General features: G+C 45.9%; 1 protein-coding gene across 2 annotated transcripts in view; it reads right to left on the bottom strand.

The window, feature by feature from the left end:
* Positions 1-22,212, bottom strand: part of USP2 (ubiquitin specific peptidase 2) — a 94,240-nt gene that overhangs the window by 12,220 nt on the left and 59,808 nt on the right. For both annotated transcript variants that reach the window (XM_077250502.1, XM_077250503.1), the window contains 7 exons: positions 18,854-18,965; positions 9,074-9,184; positions 7,201-7,265; positions 4,295-4,398; positions 2,870-2,950; positions 2,263-2,341; positions 307-414 (listed from right to left, as the gene is read on the bottom strand). In XM_077250502.1, the coding sequence (XP_077106617.1) occupies positions 307-414; positions 2,263-2,341; positions 2,870-2,950; positions 4,295-4,398; positions 7,201-7,265; positions 9,074-9,184; positions 18,854-18,965 (660 nt within the window). The remainder of the gene's footprint in view (positions 1-306; positions 415-2,262; positions 2,342-2,869; positions 2,951-4,294; positions 4,399-7,200; positions 7,266-9,073; positions 9,185-18,853; positions 18,966-22,212) is intronic.

Here is a 22,212-nt window from a genome sequence, read left to right as displayed (position 1 = left end):
AAGGATTTGCAAAAGTCCACGTCTACAGAGGCCCTGTGGGCAGGTCTCCTTTTTTTGTTCAATCACTGTGCATTTTGTTAATTGCTAAAAATAAATTTTGAACACTCCTATCTATGAAAGCTCTTGCTTTGCAGCATATTTCATCCCCTTCCTAACACCTTTGCACAGTAGTATATATACAGACACATACACTGCCATTTTGCATACTGTATACACAAATATTTAGTATATTGATTCTGGTGAGATATGTTCGTGCCCTAGCAGGGCAGTGGTGTGGTGTCAGACACGTTATATACAGACACTTACTGCTGGTTTCTGAGGAGAATTCACACAAGTCTAAATCTTTCAGTGGGAAATTCACAAAGGTGGAAAGCTTGCTGCTCCGGATGCGACCTTCAGAGAACCTTTTCAGATCTGTGGCAGGTAAGGGTCAAGGAACAAAATGTGCACAACACTAGAAACAGGGCTAGGCCGTGGCCCCCAGGTAATTAGGATGAGGAGCAGACAAGTGTGTCGTGGGTTGTACGGGCTTAAACCTTCACGACAAGCTATTCCTAAAGCTAAATTGCTGTATATGTGACAATGCCGATTCCTCAGCACTTAGCCATGCGACCCATATGTAAGATCTGAAGGACAATGTCTGATAAGGGGTTATTTCCAAGCTGAGGGCTTGTGAGACTGGGAACCGGAAGATGATGAAAGATAATGATTTATCGGAGGGCCCGTGTACAGAGCAGCTATTGCTCTGATGGCCTCAGCCCGTCCTTGGACTACACGACTCCTTATTTCTTATACTGGCTGACATGTAATACATTTCCTCCTTCACTGCAGGGGAAATCTATGTGCAGCTGCATTTTCCCCAGCAACAGCCGCTGATCCACAGGGGCTTGTAAAGATGTCCTGGTGTAAATCAGCTAACAACCAGGCCAGATTCAATCAAGATGGGGTTTTCTTCATAAGCCAATCTGTTACAACTCTGTTGTCGGGTGACCCAGAACCAGGGACTCTTTCCTTTTCCCTAACACTAGGGGGCGCCCTAGCTTGCCCTGTTCTCCGGACTACTTCTGAAGGTGAAGATGCCAAGGCCACATACCTTGCCTTATCTCCTGAATCCGCCCTCAGTCTGTACCCTTCCCCACCCAGGGAAGAGAGGGGCAGTTGTGCACCGTAGTACACCAACCAGACAAACAAGGTAACACGAACAGGGGAAACAGAAAATACCAGGCATACAGATATTCACCGACATAACAGACAAATGCACTGGGGAGTGGAGGATGGAGTATAACCAAAGTAGGAGAAGAAAGGAAATTATCACACTGACAAACCCAAGCAACAGTCACAGATAACTACTCCAAACTCCTACTCTAATAATCACCAACTATCCTCCCAGCCATGCAGCATAAGCTATCTCTGAAAATATGTGTCAGTCAGGACCCAGATTATATATGGGATAGGAGTGACTAACTGTGCACAGCTGAGAGCCCCAGCTCCCAGAGCTCTCAACATGGCTGATTAACCCCTGTACTGCCAAAAGAAATGTATATCGTTTAAAAAGAAGGTAAAGTGCTTCTTTTCAGTGCAGGAGTAGGAACAACCAGAAGCTGCGGTCTTCTAGCTCCTCTCTGTCGCGATAAACCCGTAACAGAATCCTTCTATATAATCCACGTGTCTACTTCACATAAACAACAGAGTAAATGTCAGAGGCCTGAAGAACCGATGGTGACGGAAAAATGGCTGTGTGCTATCACAGGCCGGGACAGACATCTGTACTGAGATGTAGGATGGCAGGGTGAAGCCAGGGACAGACATCTGTACTGAGATGTAGGATGGCAGGGTGCAGCCAGGGACAGACATCTGTACTGAGATGTAGGATGGCAAGGTGCAGCCAGGGACAGACATATGTACTGAGATGTAGGATGGCAGGGTGCAGCCAGGGACAGACATATGTACTGAGATGTAGGATGGCAGGGTGCAGCCAGGGACAGACATCTGTACTGAGATGTAGGATGGCAGGGTGCAGCCAGGGACAGACATCTGTACTGAGATGTAGGATGGCAAGGTGCAGCCAGGGACAGACATATGTACTGAGATGTAGGATGGCAGGGTGCAGCCAGGGACACACATATGTACTGAGATGTAGGATGGCAGGGTGCAGCCAGGGACAGACATTTGTACTGAGATGTAGGATGGCAGGGTGCAGCCAGGGACAGACATTAGGACCAATACAATGGCACAAAGAGAAGATTCCATTGGAAAGGATACGTAGTACAAGGATCTTGGGGAATTTCTGGATGGTAAACTTCTTCGTACATCTGCGTCGAGCTTTACATCTACAGCAGGTCTGGCAAGGGAAAGAAAGAATTCATTAAAGGCTCCCGACTCATATTACACATAGACCCTCAGGCTGAGTTTCTTTTTCCACAATCCAGGATCATAGAGGTCGTTTAATAAAGAATAAAGCCTGCCCTATAACATCTCATTGGTGGACAAAGATAATGACTTTTTGGTTTTCATTGGCTGTAAACCATAATCATCAACATTAACAGAAAGAAACAATTAAAATAGATCACTCGGTTTGTATTGACTCTATATAATATACAAGTTTCACTTTTTGTATTGAAGAACTGAAATAAATTCACTTTTTGATAATATTCTAATTTAGTAAGAAGCATCTGTATATACCTGGCTGCCCTACAGTGAGAACGATCTGTATGTCCTGCCTCGTGAGCACTGGCTGACATTCATGTACGGCACTCACAGTCTTGCTGTGTGTTATACAGACGCCATTTACTGCACATTCTCATTACCATAAACCAATGCTTTTCTGCACATCTGACACTTGCCTATACCAATCACCAGAGACACTTACTGGCTTTTCATCCCCATCTAACACATCTTCCTTGGTGAAGAGGCGAATGCAGTCCATTAGGGAGACCTCAGGAACACTTTTCTGTAGAAGAGAGATACATATGGAAGTCATTCATCACAATCAGTGGTGCTCAAGAAGTTACTGACTGCCTGCACCGACTTATCAATCTACTGTACATTGTAAGGACAAACAATACTTCAAGGGAATCTGTCACCAGATTTGTCTTACCTAATCTGAGAGCAGCGTAATGTAGGGGCCGAGACCCTGATTCCAGCGGTGCTTCACTTACTGGGCTGCTTTGTGTAGTTTCAATAATCACTGTTTTATCAGCAGGAGATTATCAGATATTACTAGAGGACTACCTGGTCTGCTGCCAGGTAGTCCAACCCCACGCTCATCAGCTTCCTGCCTATGCACAGTATACACAGAAAGCTGGCAATCAGTGGTGAGGGCGGGGTTATATAGAGCTCAGCATTCAGAGAACTGCTGGATAAAACAGCTGTTAATCAAAATTGCCCAGTAAGTGATGCATTGCTGGAATCAGGTTCTCTGCCCCTACTTCATGCTGCTCCCAGATATTGTAGCAAAACAGCTGGTGACGGATAGACAATGGGACATGTTTCATAATTGAAGTTCCTGGTAGAATTATATTGTCTCGGGCTAAACTCCAGATTTATACCGCCCCATTATCACCTATTCTGACACCCATCATTCTTCCATCAATTGCTTGCACGATGCCCAATCTGCTGCATTTTTACTTCAGCTCGTCATCACAGGACACAGAATAATGTCTGGGCTTCTGTTATGAATGTGATATTGATGACAATGCCTGGACTATTACCTCAGGAGGCCACCAAACTATTGTGCCAGTGGGGAATAACGGCTAAGACATAACTCAGTGCCATCATTAGCACCCCCTGTGTCTGTGATCTGCGCCTCTTACCACTGATGAAGGGGCCATACTCACAGAGGATGCTTACATGAGGCAGTATAGCCTGAAAAACAATCTGCAATCAGTATTTCCTTATAATGTGTTTTTTCTGCAGATTATTTATACTATTATGAGGTAACTATTAGTCATGGCCTAACATTGGACTGTTTGTAGCGTTCCACATTGTAGACCTACTCTACATGACGCACGACACCTGAAGTCATCTGTGAGTAAAGACTGTCTGACAGTGGCAATTAAAGTGGATCAGTCAGCAGACGATGCAGCCCCATGCAAGGCTCCCCGCTCCGACACAGGCATGACCCTCATGCAGCTGCTGGCTCAGCGAGGACACCGGAAAGAATCCTTACAGAGACATATGCAGATCCCCAGATCGCTTCAAAATGGTCGGTGGTCCGCAAATTGTTAAAAAGGCCATGTCTGGTCATAAGTACCATGTAATAAATCCATCCAGAATTAATACACAGGTATAATACCTTAGCGATGGGCAGCGACAGGTCCCAGAAGGGGTCGAATACAGTAGAACAATATCCACATTCAGTGCAAGTAAGGGAACTCTTCAGCTGCCCTACAAACAGCTCTGCAAGACAGAAACATCCTAGAATTAGGGCACAATTACATGGAAGCCGGACACAATATTAGGAAGAAGCATGTAAACAACTACACTAACAACTGACAGTATTAAGGCTGGGTTCACATCACATTTAAAGGATCCGGTCACATCCTCAAATGTCTTCATCCTGCTGATATAGGGTTAATCTGCAGGTTAATAGTGTTACAATGCTGCCTGGACACCTTCCTGAAAGTGCGGCTACAGGGAGAAAATGAACTGCATTCTTCCAGGGAGCTGCCAGCTTGTATTCATACTGGAGTCGCCGATTAGTCCGCAGGGAGTGACAGCTGTAAGCACAGTCTGCAGGGAGCGACGGCTGTAAGCACAGTCCACAGGGAACGACGGCTGCAAGCACAGTCCGCAGGGAACGACGGCTGTAAGCACAGTCCGCAGGGAACGACAGCTGTAAGCACAGTCCGCAGGGAGCGACAGCTGTAAGCACAGTCCGCAGGGAGCAACAGCTGTAAGCACAGTCCGCACGGAGCGACGGCCGTAAGCAAGTCCACAGGGAGCGACGGCTGTAAGCACAGTCCGCAGGGAGGGACAGCTGTAAGCACAGTCCACAGGGAGGGACGGCTGTAAGCACAGTCCGCAGGGAGCGACGGCTGTAAGCACAGTCCGCAGGGAGCGACGGCTGTAAGCACAGTCCGCAGGGAGCGACGGCTGTAAGCACAGTCCGCAGGGAGCGACGGCTGTAAGCACAGTCCGCAGGGAGCGACGGCTGTAAGCACAGTCCGCAGGGAGCGACTGCTGTAAGCACAGTCCGCAAGGAGCGACGGCTGTAAGCACAGTCCGCAGGGAGCGACGGCTCTAGGCACAGTCCACAGGGAGGGATGGCAGTGGGCACAGTCCACAGGGAGTTACGGCTGTAGGCACAGTCCACAGGGAGGGACGGCTGTAGGCACAGTCCGCAGGGAGCACGCCCTGGACTGTGATTGACAGCTCACTCTGCTGTCAGTAAGACGGCCAGTCATCAGGAACATTAATAGTATTTAGGAACATGACAGGTGCCCTTAACCCCATGTTTGAAACTCTGTCTCAAACACAGAAAATCTGATTTAGACAGAAGCACCAGAGCCGTTCCCTATAATGAGGCTGATGGAGTCACTTTTCACTCCGTTTGGCCACCATTTTTTATTTTTTTAAATTCGTTTATTAAGTAACAACAATAACAAAATTAAAGAACAAATAGACATACATGGTGTACATATATGCAAGTCCGCACAAATACACTCATCGTAACAATCATAAGAGTGCAGTAAAAAAAAATTGTAATGAGTTTTCATTTATATAAATATCAAAGCATAGACTGGTTCATATAAACTCAAAGTATCGTCTGGCCTCCATTCTAACCAGACAGAAAGCTGGTGAAGGAAAATCTTCATTAGGCTGTGTTCACACGTTGCAGATTATTCGCGTTTTTTCCCTATAAAAACGCTATAAAACCGCAAATAATCTGCTTATATTATGCATCCTATCATTTTTAATGAATTCTGCACTTTTTGTACACATGATGCGTTTTTTTCCGCGGTAAAAACGCATCGCGGTAAAAAACGCAGCATGTTCATTAATTTTGCGGTTTTTTTGCGGATTTCCCACTTAAAATGCATTGGGAAGTGCCCGGAAAAAACCGCGGCAAAAACGCGTCAAAACCGCGGCAAAATCGCGGCAAAAACGCACGCGGTTTTCTTGCGGATTTCTTGCAGAAAATGTCCTGAATTCTCCAGAATTTTCTGCAAGAAATCCTGAACGTGTGCACATAGCCTGAGGCCATGTGCATACGTTCAGGATTTTTAGCGTTTTTTTCGCGTTTTTTCGCTATAAAAACGTGATAAAAACGCGAAAAAAACGCTAACATATGCCTCCTATTATTTACAGTGTATTCCGCATTTTTTGTGCAAATGTTGCGATTTTTTCCGCGAAAAAATCGCATCGCGGAAAAAAAAGCAACATGTTCATTAAAAATGCGGAATTGCGGGGATTCCGCACACCTAGGAATGCATTGATCTGCTTACTTCCCGCACGGGGCTGTGCACACCATGCGGGAAATAAGCAGATTATGTGCGGTTGGTACCCAGGGTGGAGGAGAGGAGACTCTCCTCCACGCACTGGGCACCATATAAGTGGTCAAAAATAAAGAATTAAAATAAAAAACAGTCCTATACTCACCCTCGATGTCTTCCCGCCTCTCAGCTGCATGCTGCCGCTTCGGTTCCTGTAGCTGATGTGCGGTGAAGGACCTGCGATGACGTCACGGTCTTGTGACCGTCCTGTGATTGGTCGAGACCGGTCATGTGACCGCGACGTCATGGAAGGTCCTGCGCGCGCACACCATCTATACGGAACGGACGCCGGTGAGGATATCAGCTGTCTGCGGGTGAGTATAAGCATTTTTTTTATTTTTTTTATTATTTTTAAACATTCTATCTTTTACTATAGATGCTGCATAAGCTGCATCTATAGTAAAAAGATGGTCACACTTGTCAAACAGTATGTTTGACAAGTGTGACCAACCTGTCAGTCAGTTTTCCAAGCGATGCTACAGATCGCTTGGAAAACTTTAGCATTCTGCAAGCTAATTACGCTTGCAGAATGCTAAAAAAACGGAAAAAAAACGCAAAAAAAAAAATGCGGATTTCTTGCAGAAAATTTCCGGTTTTCTTCAGGAAATTTCTGCAAGAAATCCGCAACGTGTGCACATACCCTGACTCTATACTGCTTTATTTGCAGATTTAACTAAATAAACATTTTCCTTAATTGTCAACTTACCCACAATTCTGCTGTCTTCTCTCTCCAGGTACCTCTTCCACATTTGCTTGCCTTTCTCTGCATCCCTTGGAGAATATATATATATATATGAATATACATACATCAAATAAATAATCAATAAAAGCACACAAACATGACATATGGTGGAAAGTAGTTAAATGTGATGATTTGTGTAGACCACGGTGTCCATGAGGTTACGTGCAGGCTCATAGACAGCATCCATTGGCCACAAGTTCACTAATTCCAATGCCCACAACGTGTTCTCTAGGATTGCAGGAAAACACAGGGATACCTATCCAATAATAGTGCACGGAGACACCAGGGAGCCTGTCCTATAGCTGTGTGCAGAGGACGTCACCATGTCTCGGCCGTATGATGGAAGCGGGACTGCTTGTGTGTTTGCTCAGTAGGATGAGATGACGGTGGAGAACTGCCATTGCCAATTATAATAAGCCGTAATTACTCTTACATAACGAGCAATAAATCAGCGGTTGATCTTAGTAGGCAGGGACTCCTGGCAGGACTCCAGGGACTTGTAGTGCCGTGAATCCTCACTACTGCACTTACTGCTTGCGCTGTGTATACAATACAATTTCTTTTAGGCCGCCTCGACCTTGGCTGAGGTCTCACATAAGAAAATCATAAGCCCGGAGTGGAAAACTACGAAGCCGAGGAACATGTCCCTGACTGCACGATGCGCAACAAAGGATCCCAGTTGTCTTGTATGTTTATTTTCACGGCGAGCTTCAACAGTGTCATGGAAACTTTCGACAATGGGCACAGCCACACGAGGAATGTGATAATGTCGGTTATTTGTGTATTTTGCGGTTTTGTTTTCCGGATGGAAGCGGAGATTGTGTCCGCTCAATAAAGTTGTATTCCCATATGTCAGGTAACAGGACAGCAGACAATGCTTCAGTTCTGTAGGACCGCAGTGGGTGCTATCACCGCTGCATACAAGGCGGATGGGTCAGCCCGTGGTCACTGTGGAGGGCAGTTTTTGCAGCATTGGTGACGCCATGTTGGAGCATTTGCAGACAATACTCAGGGAGTACAAATCATAGTCATCCTACTCTGAATAATATAGTAATGTCAGAATATTAGAAATTGCTAGCGAGTTAAGTGATTTATGTAGCGGTTATAGCCATAGTAACACAATATATGATGCCAAGAAGCGGACACAGCCGGGAATAACTGGGCCTGCAAAACAGTGTGTTTTATGGTCGCGTGTCTCCAAAATATAACATATGGTATTGTGATACTGCCATTGCCCCCTTCCTGCACAGAGCCTTATAGCACAGGTGGGGAGAAGGTCATTCCTGTGCCATGGTCCTCCAGGGAGGGGATGTGGAAAGTTCAGGATAGGTGCCAGCGCCATCTGCATACGGCTTACACCCTCTACCCCTGGCCGGGGCTATAACCCCCTAAGGCATCATGGTCAAAACCAAAGCAGCTCCTAAGCAGATTTAGAAACCGAGGGGGCTAAGACCATCGGCGTGCCACCATGTGAGCACACTCACTTACCTGTCAGGAGACGAGAGAGAAGTTACTTCACCCAAACTCTCAGCTCTGAGTTTTTCTAACAAATGGCATACAGACACAATATGGGTGGCATCCGTGTGCCGCTTTTTACATCACATTACATTCATATGTGGGTTTGGTCAGTGAATCAAGCCACTGACATTTCTTCACCTATACTGAGAATTATGAATGAGGCCATTGGCGATGTGTACATGTTCTAGCCACAAAAAAACAAGCACAAAACTCGTGTGAATGGGGTTTCAAAAGTCCTTACAAGGTCAATTTCCCCAAAAAATCAAAGAGAGAAATTAGCATACATTGATAGTAATTGTATTTATATCTTGCAACTTACGGCAAATGGTCCAAATCCCGAGTACTAGGCTTCGGTCTGACCGTTATCCTATTGACTTCATTATGCAGTCCGTCCAGGAGGAATCTCAGGAACTCTTGTGCATCTTGCTGGCTGCAGAATGAGAAGGCCGAATAGTGAGGCTTTTGATCTCTTCTATAAAGCTCCAGTGATATTTTAGGTACCACTTCCTATATTATAACACTAGCGTGGTGCATAGCACTTACCTAAATTAATTCTGACACTGTGTAGCCTGTACATGGGAATACAGAGTCCTAATGGATCTTGAATATGGAGCTAGAGTACAGTAGGAGCTCATAGTAGTCTACAGACGCCTTATTGTTGGGCCGCACGACACAGATGTATAAGGAGGCGACACTCATGCAGGAGCCAGGTGATCACTATCCAATAGTCTGGGCCAGACGCAATGCCCTATAACTACTGTGGCCATTAGCTCCCTTGATTTTAGGATATTAAAATAAGCACCTTCTGCTTTCACCTGCAAAGTTGTGAGGATGACTCCAAGGGTCATGCCAGAGGATGCGACTGAAGAGCCACCCACTGTGTTGGCCCCACACAAAATTGTATCACCATGGTGCAGCCATTGGCCTACTACAAACTGTGTGGAGCTGTGCCGAGGCTGCCACCATCATCCGGCCATAGCCTAATGGCTACATGGCTCTTCAGGTGAACTGTTCCTTTGCAACCTCAAGACGTTCTTTAATGAGCAATATGAAGACTGCAGCAGTTACTTTGTGCTGCAGTTTTCACCTGTAGGGTCATGATTCGGAAGCTCTGTTTGGTAATAGAAGACACCTCTATTTTATCCTCCATTCTAAAGTTCAGCCAATAACTGCATTTTAGGAAGGTAACTATTCTGAAGAATCTTTACTCAGAACGATGCGTTACATGGTACTGCTATTTTTGCTATCCTGGGTGAACCATTCCCTTGCCAGAAGGGCAGTATCTCAACACTCTTTAGCCAGGCACAATCTGTGCGGACAGTGTCAGTCTGTGCAGATACTCCTTCTACTTACAAGAAGAATGTCAGCTGTTGTCACTTTATGCCACTGTATACGCTCTACTCCTGTACAGTACCCTGCCTGACCTGTTGAAGCGCAATGTAAGCGTGAAACGATCTTCGTCTGAATTAGCTCCACTGTTTTATCTGCCTGCTGTTGGTATGATGATGCCACAATAAAGGATTTTGTTGCACGGGACAGTATGTGCCAATCCGATTTCTTCTTTATGGACAGACTGACCAATATTATCTTCTCCATCTACATCAGTATAACTGTGTCTTTTTAGATCATGGTTACCTGGTTTCTACTACAGTTCAACTCTCTTGGATTAATCAACAACAGAGACTGTAATAAGCAGGCAAGTACAGAGCTGAGCTGTGTTTGTTCCCTGCTGCTTACAGATCAGTGATGTGAAACTGCAAATGCTTCCCTGTTGATGCACACGGCAGAGGATTATCTTTGGCCTTATGCATAAACAGAACAAAAACACACCTCAATTTGTGGCTCAGCTCTGCAGAGAGTATTCTACTAGAGTGATAAACAGATATGAGGGAGAAGATATAAAGCAGCGCAGAACTATGGAGAGCTTTTAGCATGAGAGGGGCGAGTTTGCATTGTATTCTGTAGTGAATGTGAAACCAATGTACAGTGATTGGCACAAGGTGGAGGCATCAGTGTAGCGGCTGGACAGATATGACCCTGGCGGCCGCATTCAGGATGGATTAGAGAGGAAGTTTAGTAAGAGGGAGACCAATCAGTAGAGAGTTACATTAGTCAGATGAGAGTGAATTAGGGTACCGTCACACAATGCCATTTTGATCGCTACGACGGCACGATCCGTGACGTCGCAGCAATCGTATGATTATCGCTCCAGCGTCGTAGACTGCGGTCACACGTTGCAATCACGGCGCTGGAGCGATGCCGAAGTCCCCGGGTAACCAGGGTAAACATCGGGTTACTAAGCGCAGGGCCGCGCTTAGTTACCCGATGTTTACCCTGGTTACAAGCGAACACATCGCTGGATCGCTGTCACACACAACGATCCAGCGATGTCAGCGGGAGATCCAGCGACGAAAGAAAGTTCCATACGATCTGCTACGACGTACGATTCTCAGCAGGATCCCTGATCGCTGCTGCGTGTCAGACACAGCGATATCGTATGGATATCGCTGGAACGTCACGGATCGTACGGTCGTAGCGATCAAAGTGTGACTGTGTGACGGTACCCTAAGAGTGACAAGTAAGTGTTTTTGCAGTTTGAAAAGTGAGAAAAGTTTAGATTCTGGAGATTTTTTATTTTTTTTTTGGATGCAGGTAACATGAGTGAGCAATTGGATATAGGGAATAAAAGAAATTTCTGTGTCAAATATAAACCCAAGAAAGCGAGTGTGCCATTTGGGAGCTATGGCTGAACCACCCAAGGCAATTGCAATATTGGGTACAAGTCAGTTACTAGAGGGAGGAAACATGAGAAGTTCAATTTTGGAGAGATTCACTTTCAGATAGAGGGAGGACATGATGTTACACACAGGGGACAGAATCCCTGGTATTTTGTATTGAAGTGGGGGTAATTTCAGAAGAAGTGTATAATTGGGTGTCATCAACATAGAGGATACTGCAAACCAAATATGTTGTCCAACAGAGGTGGTGCATAGAAAGAAGAGGACAGGGCCTAAAGGTACCTTCACACTAAGCGACGCTGCAGCGATACAGACAACGATGCCGATCGCTGCAGCATCGCTGTTTAGTCGTTGTGTGGTCGCTGGAGAGCTGTCACACAGACGGCTCTCCAGCGACCAACTATGCCGAAGTCCCCTGGTAACCAGGGTAAACATCGGGTTACTAAGCGCAGGGCCGCGCTTAGTAACCCGATGTTTACCCTGGTTACCAGCGTAAATGTAAAAAAAAAAAACACATACTCACATTCCGGTGCCCGGCGTCCGCTTCCCTGCACTCCTCCTGCATCCTGTGTCAGCGCCGAACATCTCCGGCATCTCCCACAGAGCAGAGCGGTGACGTCACCACTCTGCTTTACGGCCGGCACTTACACAGGATGCAGGAGGAGTGCAGGGAAGCGGATGCCGGAATGTGAGTATGTGGTTTTTTTTTTTACATTTACGCTGGTAACCAGGGTAAACATCGGGTTACTAAGCGCGGCCCTACGCTTAGTAACCCGATGTTTACCCTGGTTACCAGTGAAGACATCGCTGGATCGGTGTCACACACACTGATCCAGCGATGTCTACGGGAGATCCAGCGACGAAATAAAGTTCTGGACTTTCTTCTCCGACCAACGATGGCACAGCAGGATCCTGATCGCTGCTGCCTGTCAAAGACAACGATATCGCTAGCCAGGACGCTGCAACGTCACGGATCGCTAGCGATATCGTTTAGTGTGAAGGTACCTTAAGGCTGATCGTTCAGGAACCCCCGACCATAAGGCAGGCTTCACACTAGTGTACGACAGGGCTGAGGATGAAAGCCTTCTTCCTCCGTGAAGTGTCTGCATGCGTTCTGAGTACCCCATCTTTAACATTGGGTACACAGGCCATGCAGATGTATGCGGATGCCTCCGAATGCGTAGTCTTGACGCTGCGCTAACCTGCATCAAACGCAACATGTTAGGATTTTGTGGCGGTCGGCGCAGCTTCAAAACGACGTATGCGGAGGCATCCACATAGCCTGCGTACCCAATGTTAAAGATGGGGTACGCAGAACGCATGCAGACGCAGGCGGAGCTGAAGGAAGAGGTGCGGCTTCACGGAGGAAGAAGTGTGAAGCTAGCCTAAGAGGAAGATTAAAGGAGTAAAAAACTGCAAAAGATACAGTTAAGGAGCGGTCAGATAGGTAAGGGGAGAATCAAGAGAGAACAGTGTCCTTGAGGCCGATACAGAAGAGGATAGTGAGGAGGAGCTGGTGATCCACACTGTCAAATGCTGCAGAGCTCCAAGACAATCAGTAGGGAGCAAGGACCATTGGATTTAATTGTTAGTAGATCATTAGAGACTTTAGCGAGGGCAGTTTCAGTAGGATGTAAAGAGTGAAAACTGGACTGTATGGGTCAAGAGTAGAGTGATCTGAGAGGTAGTGGATTAGACAAGAGTGGACATAGAACAAGACCGTGCATAGAGTGAATTGTAAAGACAGAATACGCTCTGTCAGAGGTGGAGACTATGCTGGCGGGAGGACAGCCGAGAGAGACAGAACTGGAACTACATCAGGATGGCAGCAATGGGGGAATCCTACATGGGGTAATATGTAGAAAGAAAAGCACATTTAAAAAGGAGTAATATGGGCACAAATAAATAAATATATGTGTACAATATTGGAAGACCACATTGTGATTTTGGGAAGAAGAACCCTTTAATTTCTACATTTCCAGGAAGAATAAAGAGGAATGGTACAGCATTCTAAATACAGATACTTCAGTATTGTTATTTCATGAGGAATACAAGGACTTACAAGACAGAGGATCCGCTTCAGGATTATTAGAACAGCTTCAGCTTCTCCACGCAACAAACATGACAGCACCAATAACAAGCAGACAGTTGTGTAGACACTGTGTGCGGTGAAACTGCCGCCACGTTCCTGTCTCCATGAAGGCAGTGTCGTTGGCAGTTTGTTGCGGTAGTTAGTGCTGTGATCCCAGTGATGAGTCATGTATAATGTGTTATCGTTACCGCACTACACAGATCACTAATGCGGCTACATGAAGCCTACGTTATGTAAATGTATGCATATCACTGCATACAAAGCGACGGCAATAAAATACACTGGCGTGCCGGCCAAAGCGGTGCGCTGTGGAGCTTGTACCACATTTACTAGAAGGTGCACGAGTCCCATTAAATTAGGCGATGCTCCAGACACTGAAGCAAACACCTGTGTAGAAAGCCAAAAACTAACGTCATAAATTGTCCTTCACTGGTGTAACCACATCCATAACTGTGAGCCTTGTGTATTAAGTCTCCATCTTTATTAAGATAACTTATTTTTATCAGTCAATGGAAAAAATGTTTGTTTGAAGTGAACCTGTCACATACGCACTCTATCCGATGTGAGGGTGCCTTATCACAGGCACAGCTGTTTTCTTATTAGCCGAAGTGGCACAAGAAACTGGAGAGCTAGGAGTCAATCATCGCTGGGAGGCAACAGTCTATAGGACAGATGAACTCTAGAGGCCAATAACCTGTCCTGGTGCAGCCCTGCTCACAGCTGAAAGCTGCCATTCACGGTATACCCTCTAGAGCCCTGGCTGCTAAGTGCAGAGGACTGACCACCTTGGGTGGATAGACATGGAACTATATCTGTGAGTAGGGGAATAGCCTGTACGAAGGCATGTAGGCCTGTATGGAGGCCTGTATGCAGGCTTTTATGACTGTATGAAGGCCTGTAAGGAGGCCTGTACGCCTGTATGGAGGCCTGTACGCCTGTATGGAGGCCTGTATGAAGGCCTGTATGCCTGCCTGAAGGTCTGTTTGCCTGTATGGAGGCTTGTATGTTTGTATGGAAGCCTGTTTGTCTGTATGGAGTTCTGTATGGAGGCGTACATGCCTGTATGAAGACCTGCATGCCTGTATGGAGGCCTGTTTGCCTGTATGGAGGCCTGTTTGCCTGTATGGAGGCCTGTTTGCCTGTATGGAGGCCTGTTTGCCTGTATGGAGGCCTGTTTGCCTGTATGGAGGCTTCCATACCTGTATGGTTGCCTGTATGAAGGCCTGTATATCTGTATGAAGGTCTGTATGGAGGCCTGTTTGCCTGTATGGAGGCTTATATGCCTGTATGGAGGCCTGTATGGAGGCTTGTATGCCTGTATGGAGGCCTGTATCGAGGCTTGTATGGCTGTATGAAGGCCTGTATGGAGGTCTGTATAGTGGCCTGTTTGCTTGTATGGAGGCTTGTATGCCTATATGGAGGCCTGTTTGCTTGTATGGAGGTTTGTATGCCTGTATGGAGGTCTGTATGGAGACCTGTTTGCCTGTATGGAGGCTTGTATGCCTGTATGGAGGCCTGTTTGCCTGTATGGAGGCTTCCATACCTGTATGGTTGCCTGTATGAAGGCCTGTATGTCTGTATGAAAGTCTGTATGGAGGCCTGTTTGCCTGTATGGAGGCTTATATGCCTGTATGGAGGCCTGTATGGAGGCTTGTATGCCTGTATGGAGGCCTGTATCGAGGCTTGTATGCCTGTATGGAGACCTGTATGGCTGTATGAAGGCCTGTATGGAGGTCTGTATAGAGGCCTATTTGCCTGTATGGAGGCTTGTATGCCTATATGGAGGCCTGTTTGCTTGTATGGAGGTTTGTATGCCTGTATGGAGGTCTGTATGGAGGCCTGTTTTCCTGTATGGAGGCTTGTATGCCTGTATGGAGGCCTATTTGCCTGTATTGAGGCCTCTATGCCTGTATAGAGGCCTGTAAGCCTGTATGAAGGCCTGTATGCAGGCCTGTATGGAGGCCTGTATAAAGACCTGTATGAAGGCTTGTATGCCTGTATGGTGGCATGTATTCCTGTATGAAGGCCTGTTTGCCTGTATGGAGGCTTGTATGCCTGTATGGAGGCCTGTATGGCTGTATGAAGGCCTGTATGGAGGTCTGTATAGTGGCCTGTTTGCTTGTATGGAGGCTTGTTTGCCTATATGGAGGCCTGTTTGCTTGTATGGAGGCTTGTATGCCTGTATGGAGGGTTGTACGAAGGCCTGTATGGAGGTCTGTATAGAGGCCTGTATGCCTGTATGGAGGCCTGTATGGCTGTATGAAGGCCTGTATGGAGGTCTATTTGCCTGTATGGAGGCTTGTATGCCTAAATGGAGGCCTGTTTGCTTGTATGGAGGTTTGTATGGAGGCCTGTTTGCCTGTATGGAGGCTTGTATGCCTGTATGGAGGCCTGTTTGCCCGTATGGAGGCCTGTAAGCCTGTATGAAGGCCTGTATGCAGGCCTGTATGGAGGCCTGCATAAAGACCTGTATGAAGGCTTGTATGCCTGTATGGTGGCTTGTATGCCTGTATGGAGGGCTGTTTGCCTGCTTGGAGGGCTGTTTGCCTGCTTGGAGGCCTGTATCGAGGCTTGCATGCCAGTATGGAGGCCTGTATGGCTGTATGAAGGCCTGTATGGAGGTCTGTATAGTGGCCTGCTTGCCTGTATGGAGGCTTGTATGCCTATATGGAGGCCTGTTTGCTTGTATGGAGGCTTGTAAGAAGGCCTGTATGGAGGTCTGTATAGAGGCCTGTATGGAGGCTTGCATGCCTATATTGCCTGTATGGAGGCCTGTATGCCTGTATGAAGGACTGTATGCCTGTATGAAGGCTTGTGTGGAGGCCTGTATGACTGTATAAAGGCCTGTATGGAGGCCTGTTTGCCTGTATAAAGGACTGTATAGAGGACTGTATGGAGGACTGTATGGAGGACTGCATGCCTGTATGGAGTCTTGTATGCCTCTATGGAGGCCTGTATGCCAGTATGAAGGCCTGCATGCCAGTATGAAGGCCTGCATGCCTGTATGAAGGCCTGCATGCCTGTATGGAGGCTTGTATGCCTGTATGAAGGCCTGTATGCATGTATGAAGGCCTGTATGCATGTATGAAGGCCTGTATGGAGGCTTGGAGGCCTGTATACCTGTTTTCTGGAGGGAAAAATGATTTTGAAAAATATCCAATTGTTCCCCAAAATGTGTGACTTTTTCCTACTTTATACTGCTTTATTTTCTTAGAATTGGGTACAGCTTAGTAGTAGGGAAGGTGCTAAGCTCAGTCTGAGAGATTTTCTGTCATTTACACTAGAAAATGCCATAAATTAGTTGGCACCTGGCGCCAATTTCAGTTTGTGGTACATGCTCAGCTTAAAGGGGTTTACCCAAGAAGAAATTACAATTTAATCTATTTAATCAATAGATCTTGGAATTATAGTAAGTTCCACAATTGGATGTGTTAAAAAAACAGATCATGTGCTGAGATAATGTTATAACTGTGAAAAAAGTGAATATTGGTAGCTTCTTTTCTGCTATGTTCTGAGGACATGGCTGGACTGACGACGCCATGCTGATTCCCCGCTGCCTAACTGGGGGAAATGGCTGTCAATCAGCATGACGGACCATCAATGCATCCGATTTTCAAAGAAACATTACAATTCTGTAATATGGTCCTGTGGATGATTAATAGTTGACGAATAAAAATGGATTGTTTATGGACAGCGCACGGATTGACAGGTGAGGATATATCGTCCCGCTCTCCTGGATGACGATGGCACTGATTTCTACATGCTAGTGTGAGCGAGTGCTAATGCAATATCGGTTTGAAGACTGGTCCCTTTAGGGGCACAAGTGCTACAATAGTAACATGAATGGTTGCCAAAAATATTACCATTTCCAAGAATTTTGCAGCTGACTACAGGCGGATTAATGTCAGTCCGCAGTGATAGATTTGCGGATGCAGGAATCTGCTCCCCGCATGGTATTTCTAGGCCAGGACTGCGCTGATAGACTAATGACAGGAGGCTGAGTAATGATGCCGTGTTTCAGAGCGTGCAGCCATTTATGTATCTAATAAGTGGAATCATGAACAGTACGTGGATTATGTGACAATAGGAAAAATGACAGATTCACAGATTGTAAGTGGATTATAAGGAGGCCCCATTATACTGCGGTAACAATGCTGACAATGGGCAGGGCTGCGCAGTAATCCCTGAGAGCACTTATGTAATGATGGCTTCTGCGGCTACCACAATCAGTTTCCATCTCTGTACTCATCCTATTCTTATGGCTTTAACTGTTTGCACTCGGCAATTACAAATAAAAATAAAGTGACAGAACTAGAAGACCATAAAACACCAGAGGCCGAGCCGCGGAATATAGGAAAGGCAGCATATGGTGCTAGTTATGTCACAGACCTGTAACCTAACATTGTAAAGGTGGATATTCTGTCTCCTGAGGTCAGAGTCCTGCCACATTCACACCTCCCCGCCATCATTAGTAAGACACTCCATCCTTCCCAGTAATCCTTATGGGGGCTGCGGGGTCATCTCACCAACACTGTCCTCTATGGGGAAGAGACATACAGCCATAAAACTACTGTGTGATCGCCCTGACACGTCCAACAACACCCCGTTGCCAGGATTAATGAAGGAATGTAAAGGCCGAGAGGTTCCTGATATCACCTTCATTTGCTCTCTGCTCGTCATAGGCTTTTCTGTTTCTATAGATACAGGCCCTGACCAGAAATCAATCCTCCTTTATATATTCTTACAGATTTTCATTTTCCAATATTTATCTTACATTTGCCTTTTATTGAGCAACTTAAATGGGTATTTCCATCTGAGAAATGTCTGATGGATGCCAAACCCACGTCTGAGACCTGCACCTAGCCCAATAATGGTGCTTGTAGTAAACCCCACCTCATGGATGCTGGGAAACAAGGTGACTGGGAAAGCTTGTCTGTAACTCCCACAGAAGTGAACGGAGATGAGCACACACGCGTGGTCTCCATAGTTGGGACCCTCATCTAATCTCCCCAGGTCCCTTTCCCCTGGTGAGACTGCCATGCAAGTCTTTACCTATTTCCACAGGATTCAGAAGCAGCAGAGGATGCTCGCTTGTGGTACCCATAACTCCCACAGAAGTAAATGGAGAGGCCTAGTTCTGTAGACAGTTGCAGGTCGTAGAGGTTGGCCCTGCATCAATTACATGTTTATAGTAGGAACACCCTGGTAATGAGTTGGTGGGTGAGGACGGAGCGTCGGCATGATATAATCCTAGAACATCGGTCCTTACTTGTATCCCATGAAGCGTGGAGCGTATCTCTGGATCTGGGTTTTGAACTCAGAAGGACTCACGACGTCATTGGCCGAGCTGGTCCATATCGCCTGCAGCAGACGTGCAAACTCTACAGGGGGACACAGAAGAAGTTGAGCAGACATATACCATGTCATACATATGTGTGTGATCACCAGCGGTCCTGTATCTATAGCCTGCATGGAGCAGGCCAGTGTTTGGCCTATTGCTAGGCGTGTGCCTGTGACTCAATGAACGCACTGTCCTAATTACAGTTTTTTTAGATTCAGCTCTTAGCAGGTCGGAGTCCCGGTGTCTATTTCTGGCGATGACTCATTAAAAACAGAAGGAGTTCAGCATCCAGAAATGTCCATAAAGCTGTGTACAAGTTTTACACAATGCATGCAATCACACATGTCATCACTGCGTCAATACCTCTGCTAAACAACAATAACATGTCTGCTGCATGAATACGTGAATCTACTGCAGAGGACAACAAGTAACACAGCTGACTGGTATTACATCAGGGGAATGGCGGCCATGTCTGGGAAACTCCTGGAGGCAGGAGGAGTGAGGCTGGGCCAGAGTGTGAGCAGACAGCCCTAATGATTTGCATTTGCTTTGATGAAAAAGACAATAATATTGAAAACTGCAGTTTAACGTGACGTACCAATGATATAGTACTCAAGAAATGCTTCATTCACATGCCGGTGACCACTACTAGGGTGCACTCAGACGGCCATGTAAATCGGACCAAGATCAGACTGCAATGCACGGTCAGCCCGGCGGGCCTCTTATATTTGTATGCTCGGGTTGGGAGACCTACGGCCAGTCCGGGCTTTGTGGTCCAATATCAGTCCGACTGACTATGGCCATCTGACTGAACTCTTACAGCAAAATGTGCTTTTCACAGCAGTTCCTTGGTTGTGGCAGTGGTTCTGATTTCTGGGAATGGAGCTTTTTTGATCGGCAGAACAGTCACAGTATAAAGGCTTGTGAGACAGAGATGCTTTTTCCATGTGATGAGCAGATCTATGCCGTATGTTAGATAATGTGCTGTAGTAAAATTACATCATCCTGTGCGCACCAAGGTATGTGCCAATGCGGAATAATTACATTTATAACAACATTACTGCTGTGCAATCTACGCTTATACAGTTATATGAAAAAGTTTGGGCACCCCTATTAATCTTAAGCTTAATGTTTTATAAAAATTGTTTTTTTTGCAACAGCCATTTCAGTTTCATATATCTAATAACTGTTGGACACAGTAACATTTCTGCCTTGAAATGAGGTTTATTGTACTAACAGAAAATGTGCAATCTGCATTCAAACAAAATTTGACAGGTGCTTAACTATGGGCACCCTTATCATTTTCTTGTTTTAAATACTCCTACCTACTTTTTACTGACTTACTAAAGCACTTTTTTTTGTTTTGTTACCTCATTGAGCTATACTTTTTCATATAACTGTAAATAAGAGGCACATATTGATCAACCTGTGTGAGCCCACCTGCCAGGACAAGACAAGGGAATCTACAACATCAGTCTACATATCTCTCCGGTATCTACACCTACAAATGTAAAGGGCAAGTAGCATCCAGCCTTTGTCAGATAGGAGTGGTAAGAAAATTTAGGGGGGGGGGGGGGGGGGGGGGGGTAAAATATCCCCAATATACACTACAATAAAATGTAAAGCACCTCCTATGAACAGGAGATAATTGTGTAGGTGCAAGGGGGGGGGGGGGTGTGTGAATGCACTACAATACATCTACACAAATACAACTGCACGCTGAGCGGACAGATATATGTGAACACTGCATATATGAACGTCACTACTACTATGTAGACTATTATTATTATACATGTCATTTTTGGTAGCTTACATTTGAGGGTGGTGACTGCCTCCATATTAGTTTAGCATTTCTGCCATCTGTCCCAGACAGGTTTTTATTAAGAGCCGTAAACTTTACGTTCTATAAATTCTTATTCTCAGGCCCCCGAGAGGTCAATTCTTTAATGAAGGTTCCATTCTGAAGAGGCGGCCTTGATTCTGGCAGATGGACTCACACATTTGGATCAAACTGTGTGTAAAGCACCTCTCATTTACAGTAATAAATTCAATTATCACATATTCTTTGGCTCAGTGTTACTCAGCTCCAGCCCTAAGGGCCCCTAACAGATCATGTCTTCAGGATTTCCTTGGTGTTGTACAGGTGATAAGTCCCTCACCAGGGCAATACTAGGGAAATCCTGAGAACCTGTTGGGGGCTTTCAGGTGGGGAACGTTGCCCCAGCACATTCACAGTGCGTCAGTTTCTGTCTGCCTGCATGCTATTGCTGCCCAGTCACAGCACCCTGCGCCTACATGTCATGTTGGGGTTTTCTATGAATGACCATTTGTGCGATCGCTTCTTCCTCTCATTTGGTTTACATCATTAAGTCATCACATAAGACATGATCAAAAGCAAATAAACTAATTCTCTGGAACTGGACTGTTTGACAGGTTTACCCTTAGAAACGATCGTTTCAATGATTGTTCAGGAGATCAAGACTCTGTATAAAATGCCATTAGAAGAAGAAATCTGATATGTAGACTTAAAGGGAACCTGTCAGCAGGATTGTGCACAGTAGCCTACAGTGTCAGGTCTGCACCATTATACTGATTAATGAGACCTAGTGATGAAATCCGTCTTGTGGTTGTTGTTTAAGCTTTATTTTCAGTTTTCAGTTAATGATATGCTTGTGCTCCAGGGCGGAGCTGTGGGTGCGGCTTTATGTGGTATTCTGCTTACATATTTATCCTTATGGCTTCTGACAAGTCACTGATCCCTCACTGACCTGCCCCCTATTTTACATAAATATTATGGGGTTAGAATTTTTTTTTACATCCTGCAAAATGGTGCCAGCGCTTGTGAAGTAGCATCTGTTACTGATAGATGCTATTGCACAAGTGCTGCCACCATTTTGCTGGAGGAAAAAAAATGTGGCTGCAGCAAAATGGTGCCAGCACCTGTGCAGTAGCATTTATCCACTTCCTACTAGATGCCACTGCGCAGGCACCGCCACTGGCACCATTTTGCTGGAGGAAAAAAATGTGGCTGCAGCAAAATGGCACCGGCGCCTGTGCAGTAGCATTTATCCACTTGCTGCTAGATGCCACTGCGCAGGTGCCGCCACTGGCACTATTTTGCTGGATGTAAATTTTTGTTTCTAAGCCAACAATATTCTATGCAGTATGAAAAATAGGATGCGGGTCAGTGAGGGATCAGTGACCTGTAATAAGCCCAAACAGATGAATACCTAATCAGAGCACCACATGAAGACTCCCCAAAGCTCCGCCCCGGTCATGAGAATCTC

Source organism: Ranitomeya variabilis, chromosome 4, assembly GCF_051348905.1.
Source record: "Ranitomeya variabilis isolate aRanVar5 chromosome 4, aRanVar5.hap1, whole genome shotgun sequence".
Taxonomy (NCBI): Eukaryota; Metazoa; Chordata; class Amphibia; order Anura; family Dendrobatidae; genus Ranitomeya; species Ranitomeya variabilis.
The sequence above is the reverse complement of the archived record's forward strand: the minus strand, read 5'-3'. Positions and strand labels throughout refer to the sequence as shown.